Genomic DNA, 13,389 nt, shown 5'->3' on the forward strand with positions numbered 1-13,389 from the left:
CCACTAAAATAAAACCGAGTAAGTGACTGTGTAATATTTAAATACACTTTGTTCAACATTTTATTTCTGTCACTGATTCAGTTCTTCAAAAATAAGAGTGGAGGTCTCATGGCAAGCGCGTGGATGTGTGTGTGCGTGTGTGTGTGTGTGTGTGTGTGTGATAGAATGAGGTCAGATGAGTTTAGATTTAGTTTGTCTACCTTTGATCTGCAGATACAGTCATGCAGTAGATAGACAACATATCTGCAAACTCTTTATGTTGTTGTAGAAAATTTTAAGTTTATTCTCCATTAAAATGACTGGTTTGTTCATGATAGGTTCACAACCTATATTACTGTTCAAAAGAGAAGAGAAGACAAGAGAGATTATTTTGTCTCAATATTGAGGAGAAAGAGCGGAGAGGCAAAAAAACCCAGTTACAAATCACCACCCTCTCTGGGGGCCCAGACCGTCTTTTACCTCTTTTATTAAAGTTAGGGAACCCTAGTTATATACACATCTGAAGGGGGGGGCAAGCAGTGTAAAAACATATGACGAAATTCACAGAGAAATATATTCTGTTTTTGCATTTCCAGAAGGTCACTCTTTCCACATAACATCCTCCCATGATGTTTCTGTTTCAGTTTCACAGTGACCTTCTTCCCGTGGGATCCTGCACTTTCAAAAGACATTTTCTGCAAGACTCAAGAACAAACATTAGTGCAGATTACATAGTTTACATAGTTGAATATAATGACTAAATAAAGAGTGAACATTACATTACAGTACCTTTAAAATGAACAGTGAGATAACATAATATAACTTGAATATATATTTTGAATCCATCAGTTCATTTGACTTACTTCTTACGTGTAGAGATTAGATTTTGCGTGCACAGCTCCTATTCACAGACAGATACTTTTTGGATCTGATCAAAAAGTGAGCACATCATTAAGATATTTGAGTTGGTTTGTCTACTTGATGAAATGATGCTCTGGTATTGTCCTGTACAGTGGGTCATTTGGCTCTGTTACACTATACAGATGACAGCTGTGTTTATTATGGGATGTCATCCAAAGGTCACACTTGGCTTTGCACAAGGGAAAACGCCAGTGATGCAGTGAAGTATACAAATATTTTAAAGCCACACGTTTTCAGTCTATTTATTCTTATTTTAAACTTCCAATTCCAACACTGCAGTTTCCCCATTGCTGAACAAATAAAGGTGCAACCGTCTACTTTAACTAGGCGACTTAAACGTGATCATTTCATCTTTTTCTCTAAATATTACATTATAAAAACTACTTTGAATTACGCTTTTCTGTTCTTACTTGAAAGGGTGGGATGGAACTCTGCACATTAACAAGCTTTGGCCCAAATTGATACTCTGGGGACCTGCTTTGACTTCAGAGGATAAAGTAAGTGTTCAAACTCCCTCCATGAATGTGTGTGTGTGTGTGTGTGTGTGTGTGTGTGTGTGTGTGTGTGTGTGTGTGTGTGTGTGTGTAGTCTCATAAGACAAGAGAAGGATAAGTCACATGTGAATTTTGAAGACAAGGCGAGTTTATTTCTATAGCACAATTTATGCACAAAGTAACTCAAAGTGCTTTACAGAATAAGAAAGACATTGAAATCACAATACAAACAAATCAAAATATAAATAATCATCATAAAATTAACAGTAAAAGAGAAGAAGCAGAATAAAACCCTTTCAGTCGTTTGCACAGATGAACAGAACCGTCTGGAGTCTGGGTTTAAACATTGTCGAAGTCGAGGCCTGTCTCACATCTTCAGGGAGAATGTTCCAGGGTTTAGCTGCATAAAACTGAAATTCTGATTCCCCATGTTTAGTCCTGGTTTAGTCCTGGTTTAGTCCTGGTTTAGTCCTGGTTTAGTCCTGGTTTAGACCTGGTTTAGTCCTGGTTTAGTCCTGGTTTAGTCCTGCTTTTGTCTTAGTGTAGTCCTACTTTGGTCGTACTTTAGTCCTGGTTTAGGCCTAGTTTAGTCCTGGTTTAGTTCTGGTTTGGTGTTGGTTTAGTTCTGGTTTAGTCCTGGTTCAGTCCTGGTTTAGTCCTGGTTTAGTCCTGGTTCAGTCCTGGTTTAGTCCTGGTTTAGTCCTGCTTTAGTCTTGGTTTAGTCCTGGTTTAGTACTGGTTTAGTCCTGTTTCAGTCCTGGTTTAGTCCTGGTTTAGTCCTGGTTTAGTCCTGGTTTCGTCCTGGTTTAGTCCTGGTTTAGTCCTGGTTTAGTCCTGGTTCAGTCCTGGTTTAGTCCTGGTTTAGTCCTGGTTTAGTCCTGGTTCAGTCCTGGTTTAGTCCTGGTTTAGTCCTGGTTTAGTCCTGGTTTAGTCCTGGTTTAGCCCTGGTTTAGCCCTGGTTTATTCCTGCTTTAGTCCTGGTTTAGGCCTAGTTTAGCCCTGGTTCAGTCCTGCTTTAGTCCTGGTTTAGTCCTGTTTCAGTCCTGGTTTAATCCTGGTTTAGTCCTGGTTTAATCCTGGTTTAGTCCTGGTTCAGTCCTGGTTCAGTCCTGGTTTAGTTCTGGTTCAGTCCTGGTTTAGTCCTGGTTTAGTCCTGGTTCAGTCCTGGTTTAGTCCTGGTTTCGTCCTGGTTCAGTCCTGGTTTAGTCCTGGTTCAGTCCTGGTTTAGTCCTGGTTTAGTCCTGGTTCAGTCCTGGTTCAGTCCTGGTTCAGTCCTGGTTCAGTCCTGGTTTAGTCCTGGTTCAGTCCTGGTTTAGTCCTGGTTTAGTCCTGGTTTAGTCCTGGTTTAGTCCTGGTTCAGTCCTGGTTCAGTCCTGGTTTAGTCCTGGTTTAGTCCTGGTTTAGTCCTGCTTTAGTCCTGGTTTAGTCCTGTTTCAGTCCTGGTTTAATCCTGGTTTAGTCCTGGTTTAATCCTGGTTTAGTCCTGGTTCAGTCCTGGTTCAGTCCTGGTTTAGTTCTGGTTCAGTCCTGGTTTAGTCCTGGTTTAGTCCTGGTTCAGTCCTGGTTCAGTCCTGGTTTCGTCCTGGTTCAGTCCTGGTTCAGTCCTGGTTCAGTCCTGGTTTAGTCCTGGTTCAGTTCTGGTTCAGTCCTGGTTCAGTCCTGGTTTAGTCCTGGTTTAGTCCTGGTTCAGTCCTGGTTCAGTCCTGGTTTAGTCCTGGTTCAGTCCTGGTTTAGTCCTGGTTCAGTCCTGGTTTAGTCCTGGTTTAGTCCTGGTTTAGTCCTGGTTTAGTCTTGGTTTAGTCCTGGTTTAGTCCTGGTTTAGTCCTGGTTTAGTCCTGGTTTAGTCCTGGTTTAGTCCTGTTTCGTCCTGGTTTAGTCCTGGTTTAGTCCTGGTTTAGTCCTGGTTCAGTCCTGGTTTAGTCCTGGTTTAGTCCTGGTTTAGTCCTGGTTCAGTCCTGGTTTAGTCCTGGTTTAGTCCTGGTTCAGTCCTGGTTCAGTCCTGGTTTAGTCCTGGTTCAGTCCTGGTTTAGTCCTGGTTTAGTCCTGGTTTAGTCCTGGTTTAGTCCTGGTTTAGTCCTGGTTCAGTCCTGGTTTAGTCCTGGTTTAGTCCTGGTTTAGTCCTGGTTTAGTCCTGGTTTAGTCCTGGTTTCGTCCTGATTTAGTCCTGGTTTCGTCCTGGTTTAGTCCTGGTTTAGTCCTGGTTTAGTCCTGGTTCAGTCCTGGTTTAGTCCTGGTTCAGTCCTGGTTTAGTCCTGGTTTAGTCCAGGTTTAGTCCTGGTTTAGTCCAGAGTGTGAGATGGTTCCTGTGGCTCTAACATGTCAGAGTTGTTCTTTGGGGCTGGTTCGTGAAGAGACTTGTTCACAGACAGAGCTCCAATAAACAATAAAGATGAAAAAGAATCCATAAAGTTTAATAAAGCTGCACTAATTGTGCTGCAGACATGCAATGTTCTTGGGTGGAGCGCCCTCTGGTGGAATCATGTGAAGTGCTAAAAGTAAATAATAAATAAATATGTAAATAATCAACTTGTAAGTGAAAATGTGAGTGTGTGGTGTGTCTGTCGCATACATAGTAAAGTAAATAAATAAAACGGTTCTGTTAGTGTAAGAAAACAGAAAGTATTGAGACAGATATGACACAGTGAAGTCTTTATGCTGAGCTGGTATTTCAGTCCCTCTCTGGAGATGTGTTTGCTGAACTTATATTTGGATGATTCCTCTGGGCAGTCACTGTGAGGGGCCACATATAACTCCATTTACTCTTCACTGAGGGAAAAACTCTTGAAACAGAGACTTGTTCAGTTCACACTGAGCTGTGAGTTTATGCTGCAGAAAACACTCACCTAAAGCTCCACTGTGCACACGGCAGGTAAAACTTAAAGCTTCTCACTTCAGAATATTCTAGATTTTACTAAGTTACTAATATTTACTTAAATGAATGCATTTATTGTGAAATATTATTGGTGTGTTGTGTTTCTTTTTAGCCATGGAGCTGAAAATGTTGATCCTTTTGGCTCTTTTGGGGGGTATGTTCACAATTAAGCTTTTATTCAAACAGATGTCTACCTTAATCCATAAAAAGATGTAACGACATTTTCTTTTCTTTTTTTCTGTTTTCTGTTTCTAGGAGTTTTGTCAGCACCGTTTGTCAAGGAAGATGAAGCCAAGACATTTATCCGTCAGAAAAGACAGACAGGTAACTGGGATCCAAACAGCCCTCAAAACGTCTGGGGATACACCATTCAGGAGCAGGTGTGTGCTACTCAGACTCTAACATGGACTTCAGTTTGAGCCAAAGACACAGTTGTGTTGTTGTCTATTCACAGGCCAATGAGTACTGGACAGTACTCCGCACTAACGCACAGTACTACATGGACATGGGGAGACTGATGTTTGACCCTTCTGTGGCTGAGTATGGAAACATGGAAACATATCTGTTGATTATTTATGTAACACACATTAAACATTATCTATTATGTTCTTCAGTGAAAACAACCGTATGTACATGGAAATGCTGCGTAATGCAGGAGCTCACTTGGACAGTCACACGACACACGGATAAGAGCCACATCCTGACGCACACTGAGCCGTGACATCACTGCCCACGCAGGACTGTGCTTCCACACCTGTTTACTGTTTTATATCTCATTTATATTTTATACGGGGAAAACACTCCTGAATATCCTTGGACACAGACTGCCAGTTTTGTATTGCTTTAAACTTCTTATCAAAACATCTTCTGTAAAATGTTCAATATTTTACATTTAATTAATAAATTTATCTTGAAGCAACTGCCGTTTGTATTCACTTATAATTTGATTCTGTAAATTCATTTACACTAAGACTGCAACACACGAGCTGCACCACTAGATGGTGGTGTTTGTTAACTTCCACTTGTTTCACAGTTGAGCAAAGTGTGATAACAAAAACTGCTCATTATAAAACAAAGGAACTTTAATAGTGACCATTGCATCCTACAGGGTCAAAAACATGTAAATGTCCATACTATTACAACCTAAAGATCAAATGTATCCTGAGCAATTACAACAAAAGTGATTTTCACAGAGCAGATATCTCATTATATTCATTACAGAAAGTGGCTGTAGTTCTTCCGTGGCAGTCTCTTGTTTGGTGCAGACCTGTTTAAACCTTTATTTGTTTGTGACAGTGGCTGTAGTTAGTGTGGAGGGGAGGAAGACGACTCTTCACTGGCAGCTTGAGGAGGGACTTTCATGAACATCTGCAGAGCTGGAGTGAAGATGAAGATTGTGCCCAGAACTGCTACAGAGAGAAAAGCCCAGAGAAAAATACGGTCTAAAACCTGGGCCACAAACTTCCAGTCCTGCACCACCTGGAATCAGAGAGAAATGTCTGTTTAAAGGTACAGTATGCAACTTTCTGGGGGTGGCCCGTCAGCTCCATGACTCCATGGAAACAGAATGTTAAAACCATACTTCTCCATGGGGATAGATATGTTTTACTGCCATAATGTGCAATATTATAGCCAAAGTAACAACATTTCCACTTTTAAAGGTAGAGACATTAAAACAAAGTTCACCTCTCGAATGAAGTGCTCTTTGCGGATGTGTCTGCTGATGTAGCGCACTGAGTAAATTGCTTTCTCCAACATGGTGGACCAGGGCTCTTCCTCCTTCCCATCTGAAGCAGTTGCCCTTTGACCTCCTGCCCTCCTGCCAGAGCGAGGCTTCAGCTCAGGGCTCTCAGGGGCCAGCTCGGGGTAATGGTAACGGTCAGTGTGGCCACGCATGCAAAGCATCCTGGGAAGTTTCTGGAGGAAAAGAGTGCGAACCCAGGGCGACATGGGGTGGTATGTGGCAGAGGAGCGATGGTGAACATTTATGACAAAAACAGTGACAATGATGGAGAGAGTGACAAAGATCATAATGAAGAGAAGGTATTCTCCAATCAGAGGAATGACTTTGGAGGAAGATGGGATGATTTCTTCAATAACGAGAAGAAACACAGTGAGAGACACAAGCACAGAGGTGGAGAGAGACAGTTTCTCTCCTTCATCTGACGGAAGATAAAAGACCAGAACTGTGAGGAAGGACAGGCCCAAACATGGGATGATCAGGAACAGTGTGTAGAACAGTGGCAGCCTCTTCAGAATAAAAGAATATGTTATGAATGGGTATGAATACAAGCCGTCCTTTCTATTGCCTTTCGCTCCTGTGGCACTGAGGATCTCCCATTCTCCGTTGTCAAAGAAGTCTTTTCGATCTACCTGATGGTCCATCAGAACCAGGTCCACCATGTGCCCGTCGTAGGTCCACGAGCCAAACTTCATGGTGCAGTTCTGTCGGTCGAAGGGGAAGAAGGTGACGTCCATCGTGCAGGCGGATTTGTAGCTCGCCGGAGGAGTCCAGGTGATGGCACCGTTGTACTTTACAATGGCTTTAGTCATGAGCGAGCCCTCAAAACGCCCATCAGCACTGAGACAAGTAAAAACAAGCATTTATAATGAGGTACATAGGCAGGCATTATGCACCACTGTAATAAAATGTAATATTTAACCAGAGACGGCTTACTTTTCATACAGAACGATGTCAGGCAGCCATATGTTTTCAGAAGGGACCCTAATGGAGGTGATCCCTCCATAATTTTCTGGATTCCATCTGAGCTTGTAGTCGTACCATTCCTGAACAAAAATAAGAGCTACACAGTGATTCTCCATGTTTTTATAGATCATATATTTGCTATTACACAGGCAGTAGACTGGTTTCAGTAGACCACAGAACACTTTGTGGTTGTCAGTCACTGTATTGTCTGTCTGTTCTAATGATGACTATGAGCCATAGACTGTATATGTAAATGTATATTCTTTATACAGTTTATATCATAAACTGATATGGTCACATCTGTTGTCACAAGGACATGGTGCTTTCTCTGGTCTTACCTGGCACAGCCAAACATTTGTTGTCATTAGCTGGTTCTTTTCGTCCTGAATGAAATGAACAGAGGGTAAATATTTGAAACAGACAATTAAAAATGTTTTATTTTCTATCATACAAAACACATGATACAAAAACAAAGTTGTTCACCACAGTCCCCAGCATGGCCGGGTAAATAGCGCTACTCTGAAAAGATCTTTCCTGTTTTCCTCATGCACATAATCTCTTTACAGCCATGAAGCTAAATGATGAACACACACCAATTAGTGTCCTAATAATAGAAAGCTGTATGTCGACGATATGTAGAACAACATGAGTGTGGCTTGGTTAATAGATGACCTACACATACGCCCTGTTTGGAAAACGCAAATGTTCTATTTAATGTATAGTTATTTTTAGATGTCTTTAAACTAAAACAGAAAAGCATAAATCTGTGCACTGGACCAAACTGGACAAATAGAAATGCAGAAATATAAAGACATTTAAAGGCAAAGAATAGAAAAATGATAAACACCTATGTTTTTTCTTTTTTGTTCCACATGGCTGGAGGCTGGCTTAAGATTCACACAAACGATTCAGAACAAAACTGAAGAGAGAAACAAAGTGGCAGTGGCTCCAGATATTGGATGGGAGCAGGTTTATAGAGAACGCTTAACCCGCCCTGTGCCCTCAGCCTGCGCCTCAGCTGTCAGGCTCATCCGGATGTTTTGGAGATCATAAAGACCAGAGGTGCACCATAATCTAATATTGAACCATGCAGCGTCCAGAGAGACTCAGGGGACAAGCAGATATCAGCCGCTCTGTAGCTCCTTTTCCCTTTCACAGAATCCACTCAAACCTTATAAAAGCCTCAGTGTCCTTTGTGTGCAGGGCAGAAGTGCATGTGTGAGCTGACAGCATGAAGACTTAACTGAGGATAAATATTTCAAAACAAAAAAGAGACTTCTTCCATTACCATTCGCTATTTTTTTCACCCTCAACGACCCGAGCCATATGAGCCTATCAGAAAGACTGCTGTAATATTAAAGAGACACTACTCTGAGGAGAGACTGTGGAAGGCTGCAGAGATAAAGCTATTTCAGGACCATGGAAAGCTCCTCATAGTGACCTGCTCATGCACTGATGGGATTTGTATCACGGCTATAACGCACATAATGTGAATAAACACTTAACATACGGTTGGGCAAACACAACGAAACAAACAGGGTAAATGTGGATGTACATGTGTGAGACTGGACCTTACCACATCCACTAGCTGAGAGATTTTGAGTCCAAACCGCACTCTGACCGTGTCATTGGCTCGTTGGATAGGTCGCACCCATCGCTGATAACCCTGGAACAGGTTCTTCAACAGAGCGTCCTCCATTTCAGCCAAAGACACAAATTCATTCTTTGCTGTAAAATATGAAATATAATGTTTTTTATTTGTAATAGAGTATGTCAAAGGCAGGTCACTATCTTCTCTGTTCATTTGTCAACCTTTGTTTTCATTAGTGATCCATATAAATAACTATGTAAACAAATAAATAAACACATGTGCTTTTTACTCATGTCACAGCTTTGAAGGTCACTAAGAGAACATTACTGTAAAAAGAAGCACAAATGTAAACAACTGAGTCTGAGATCAGGTGAATACAGTTACATTTACATAACACTTGAATTAGTCCACACCAGTGATAGTTATAATTTCATATATTATATAACTCACTAATGACAATAGCATAAGACTAAAGACAATAGAACAAAGACTGTATCATCTAATATAGGGTTAAAAGGGCTTATTAACATGTATTTCTCAGTGGTTTAGACTCTGCAGAGAGTCAGCTGGGAAATCATGTCTATAATACTGATGTCAACCAGAGGAGACAGACTTTGACGGACAGAGCAGTGATGAGCTGCTCTGAGTTACAGTAAGAGGCAGTCCATCAAATATCAGGTAGTAGTAGTAGTAGTAGTTGTAACTCAGCGCCTAGAGACATTTGTTGCCCTGGAACTTCCTAAAAACATAACAGACGTTGGCTGCTTAAAGCCTAAACTGAGAGTGACAGTCCTCGCCCTTTTAATCAGTATTGCTTCATTATTAGTCAGAGGAAAATAAGTTTCCTCACCTGGAGCCGCAGCGCCGCACACGCAGCAGGACAGACACAGCACAAACACGGAGCTGAACTTCATGTTGCTCTGGTCCGGACCGTGAGGTTTGTTAATGCCGCTCAGCAGAGTGCGCAAAGAGAGAGGGTCAGGGTCCAGGACACGCGGGGATCGAGCCTGTGCCGCGGCTGAGGAGAGCGCAGGGGCTGGAGCATGTGGCCGGTCCCGCTCCTCGGCTCAGCGCGGGGCGTCACGAGGTGGTGTCTGTGGGAGGAGGGAGAGCCCGGGTGGGGCCAGCAGCGTGGACCTCAAAGCTTCTATAGACATGAGGATAAACATTAGATTATGGAAAGTGTATTTACTTTTTATACTTTTTTTTTTTTTTTTTTATTGCTACAATTAAAGGTCTGTGGCGCCTAAGAGCAGCCATGTTTCCAAAGGCGCAAAGTGCACAGATAAACGCTCTGGGGCTCACATTACTTTGCTAAGTACTTTGTTACATTTAAGGTCAAAGACACAAATGCTGTGAGATCATTTGTAATCGTAAACTCAGGCGTCACTCAGGCTGTGCTAAGCGGCCGATAGAGGGGGCTAATGAGCACATGACAATGTGCTGTTGTTTTGTTTTTTGTTTTTTTAATCTGTGCAGTATAAATTGGTTTTCAACCACAATCAGGCACCAGGTTTCACCCCTTGAGCTCACGATGAAGTACAAGTATTATAGTACTCAAAGGGCCCATATTACACTATTTTCTGATCTATGTTACAATGTTTCCTCATCACGAACAGACCTGGGGTTGTGTTTTGTTTCATTCACACATGTTTAACACATATATTTAGGCTGAGTTCTTCTCTGAAACTGAAAACACTCTGTTGCACCTTGTGATGTCATCATGTGGTAATACAGGGAGTGCTCCACTGCTCCACAGAGGTATGTTTTTGAGAGGGTAACATGGCTTAAAGCTCATAACACTTGACATAAAACTCAGAGGAAGATTTCAGAAGTGGCAGTGTCTTCAGATGTGTCAGATGAGAACAGGAAGCCCTAAATGTAAATGAACTGAAAGAGACAAAGTCAGAGGAAAAAACTTTTAACAGTTCTGGACAGTTTGTGAATCAGCTGAGGCTGCAACACATTTGAGGAGGGCATGTGTGCTGAGAAACTCTTATGCAAATACCAGCTGTCAAAAACGAAACGAAGAACTTCACTTCCGATGAAATGATGAAAACATCCACATACTGCAAAAAAGAAGGTGGAGTTGGCTTATATTCAGGTGTGCGGGTCATTCAGTTCTTTTCTGATAAAAAGCAAAGACACATGAATTAATGCTGCTCAGTGACAGACATGAAGAGGATGCTCAGTACCTTGTTCATCTCCATAATGTGTTACATAACTTTTTACTGTGCCTAAACTCCTTGCACATGTACTTTGTAGTGTCTTGTCCGTAAAGTGTTTATCCTTCCACAGTTTTAGCTTGGACGGCTTGTTAAGTGAAATTGCTGACAGTGAGTTTTGAGGATTATCTCCTGCACTTTCTTAAACAAAAAACAGCCCAGAGCCAAACATTGCACAGAAATATAGTCTTGAGTGTTTTTTGTTGAAGTAAGACTTTTACTGTAAACCTTTTAGTACAGAAGTGCAGGAGAGAACGATCGTGTGACTTCTATATGCTAAGCAGGCATGAAGCACACGTCCCCCTTTATTCTTGCTCCTTTGTTTCTTCCTCCTCTCCACATGAAGTGATGTGGATGACGGTAGCCTGATTATCTCAATGAATTATCCTGATTTTCTGCTCCACTTGGATGTGTGGGGCGGGCAGCTGCTGTCTCTTAGAGGGACCCGTCCTCTCCTCCTCTAATCATTTGGAAACACAGATTCTCTCAGGCTGGAAACCTGCCTCTCCGCTCCCAGATGACTGTGGACAGCTGCAGTTTGTGACTGTGTAGGAGGCTATATTTACATGTCTTAATATTTGGTTTGAGCTTGTGTTTTTTTTTTTTTGTTTTTTTTTACATTCTGTGTGATTTGACTTACACGCCACAGACGGCATTGAAATCTTACTTTTGAATTTTATCCGTGCTTTTCATCTCGTCATCTCTCCACTTAACCTAGTGTTGTCCGCTTGTCTCCGTGGGGAAAAAAGATTTAATGCCATACTCTTGAACATTTCTGGTAAAGCAATCACATCTTTACAGAGACGAAGGACTTGGGTGCACCTTTAAGTAAAGAAATCTGTTTTGAAATTGTTTGCTTTTCATCTTTTCACACACCAATTAATGTCGTGTCCACTTTCACTACACAATGAAAGAAATGATACAACGCTTGACTTGTTCCTTCCAAGTAATTTAATCTGCGTGCTCTTTTTGGGCCTGTTATTTTGTTAGTATTGATCTAAAAAACTGTCAGTGATTTGATACAGTGAACAGATTAAGTCTCATTTAAGAAACCAGTTCTGAGGCCAAGCTTTTTTATATTAATAAGTATCTGTCATTGATCAAATTTAATAATAATATTACCCTTCCCTGAAGTGTAAAACTTTAGATACACATAGAGTCAACAGCTTCCCATGGCATCACAGTTTAACTCTATGACTGTCAGAATAAATAACTACATGAAATAAATATGTTTTGCCAGAATAAAGTTCACATAAGAAAGAAGAACTGTCATACACACATCTGGTAATGGGTTATTTTGTTTGTTAATTAGTTAGTTGTTAGTTTGTTAGTTTGTTGCTTTGATAGTTTGTTCATTTATTGTTTTGTTAATTTGTTCGTTTGTTCATTTGTTGATTTCTTCATTTGTTCGTTTATTGTTTTCTTCGTTTGTTCATTTGTTCATTCATTTGTTTTCCTGAATTTGTTAAACTTTAAAATCCAACTCTCTAAACCTGAGAGTGCTGTTTCTCATTGACATAATCTCAAATATTTTCAAAACCAGATCAGTGTGGAGCAAATGACTGATGCAGAGAAAAACATTTTGAGTATCTTGAAAGCCACTATATAAATCCAGTGATTACTTAGTTACTTAAAAGTTTTTGTTACATGAAGAAAAAGCTTAAAAGTTGCAGCAGAGCGTAGAGCTATGGACAGATTGGAAAGAAGATAACGAGAAATAATTGAGGAGATTTGGGCATTAGCCAAAGGACTTTCAAAGCCTGAGATTTCTCACTTAGTAGACAAAGAGCCACAAAATATTTATAAGCTGTAACGTGATACTTTTATCAGAGTGATGCAGGCTAATGATGTGCCTGTTATCACTGAGACGCCTGACACTGAGGTGATGAGTAAACGCCTCATTGTTTGAAACTGAAGCCAAATGGACTGAGTTTCACCACTGTCTGCTGCGGATGCCCCGGCGATGACAGCAAAACTGAGCAAACTCGACTAAAGTGGTCGCTAATGACCACACTTAGGCAGACATATTTACTATTTTTTTTCATTTAAAGGTATATTACGCGATTTTCTGATTTGTTATAATGTCGTTTCCTCATCACAAACAGATCTGGAGTTGCGTTTTTGTTTCATTCACACATTTTCAAAGCACAAACCCTTCTTCTCTCAGACTGAAAACACTCTGTTCCACCTTGTGATGTCATCATGTGGTAATACAGGAAGTGCTCCGCTGTGTTTTTAAACTCCACACACCTTCACTAGAATCATTTGGATCATTTCAACCCAGGAATTGCCAATCTCCAGTGAACAAAAGGTAAAAGAAGCCATTGAATTTGAAAACTAGCACTAGATGACATCACAAGGTGGAGCAGAGCGTTTTGAGCTTTGGAAATGAAGACAGACTAATAATAAACATGTGTGAATGAAACAAAGGTAAGAGCATCCTAACATGTCTTAAAACTCAAAAGAGTCCATTTTGCATAATATATAACCTTTAACATTTATCACACTGAACACTCTAATAACGTCTCTCACTTCTCTGTTGTTTCATTCATAAATAAATACTACATAAACATGGCTTTAACACATTTCTGTCCCTCAGG

General features: G+C 40.9%; 2 protein-coding genes across 2 annotated transcripts; one reads left to right on the forward strand and one right to left on the reverse strand.

Moving 5' to 3' along the window:
* Positions 1–4,380: 4,380 nt before the first annotated feature.
* Positions 4,381–4,993, forward strand: LOC117377842 (uncharacterized protein C3orf85-like). The gene is made up of 4 exons (XM_055224699.1): positions 4,381–4,420; positions 4,522–4,646; positions 4,721–4,806; positions 4,881–4,993. Exons 1-4 carry the CDS (start codon positions 4,381–4,383, stop codon positions 4,954–4,956), a joined length of 327 nt encoding a protein of 108 aa, XP_055080674.1. The 3' UTR covers positions 4,957–4,993.
* A 578-nt stretch (positions 4,994–5,571) lies between these two features.
* Positions 5,572–9,474, reverse strand: LOC117377840 (neuronal acetylcholine receptor subunit non-alpha-2-like). The gene is made up of 6 exons (XM_033974344.2): positions 9,415–9,474; positions 8,550–8,701; positions 7,312–7,356; positions 6,944–7,053; positions 5,953–6,847; positions 5,572–5,745 (listed from the first exon to the last, which is right to left on the reverse strand). Exons 2-6 carry the CDS (start codon positions 8,670–8,672, stop codon positions 5,572–5,574), a joined length of 1,347 nt encoding a protein of 448 aa, XP_033830235.1. The 5' UTR covers positions 8,673–8,701; positions 9,415–9,474.
* Positions 9,475–13,389: the final 3,915 nt, after the last annotated feature.

Source organism: Periophthalmus magnuspinnatus, chromosome 10, assembly GCF_009829125.3.
Source record: "Periophthalmus magnuspinnatus isolate fPerMag1 chromosome 10, fPerMag1.2.pri, whole genome shotgun sequence".
Taxonomy (NCBI): domain Eukaryota; kingdom Metazoa; phylum Chordata; class Actinopteri; order Gobiiformes; family Gobiidae; genus Periophthalmus; species Periophthalmus magnuspinnatus.

Bases quoted from the DNA above. Each gene is read 5' to 3' on its own strand.
- LOC117377842 (XM_055224699.1), top strand. From the start codon at position 4,381: ATGGAGCTGAAAATGTTGATCCTTTTGGCTCTTTTGGGGG. The intron at 4,421-4,521 runs GTATGTTCACAA...TTCTGTTTCTAG, and splicing joins CCTTTTGGCTCTTTTGGGGG to GAGTTTTGTCAGCACCGTTT. The intron at 4,807-4,880 runs GTATGGAAACAT...TATGTTCTTCAG, and splicing joins TTTGACCCTTCTGTGGCTGA to TGAAAACAACCGTATGTACA.
- LOC117377840 (XM_033974344.2), bottom strand. From the start codon at position 8,672: ATGGAGGACGCTCTGTTGAAGAACCTGTTCCAGGGTTATCAGCGATGG. The intron at 7,357-8,549 runs GTAAGGTCCAGT...CATTTCATTCAG, and splicing joins TCTCTCAGCTAGTGGATGTG to GACGAAAAGAACCAGCTAAT. The intron at 6,848-6,943 runs GTAAGCCGTCTC...TACTTGTCTCAG, and splicing joins GACATCGTTCTGTATGAAAA to TGCTGATGGGCGTTTTGAGG.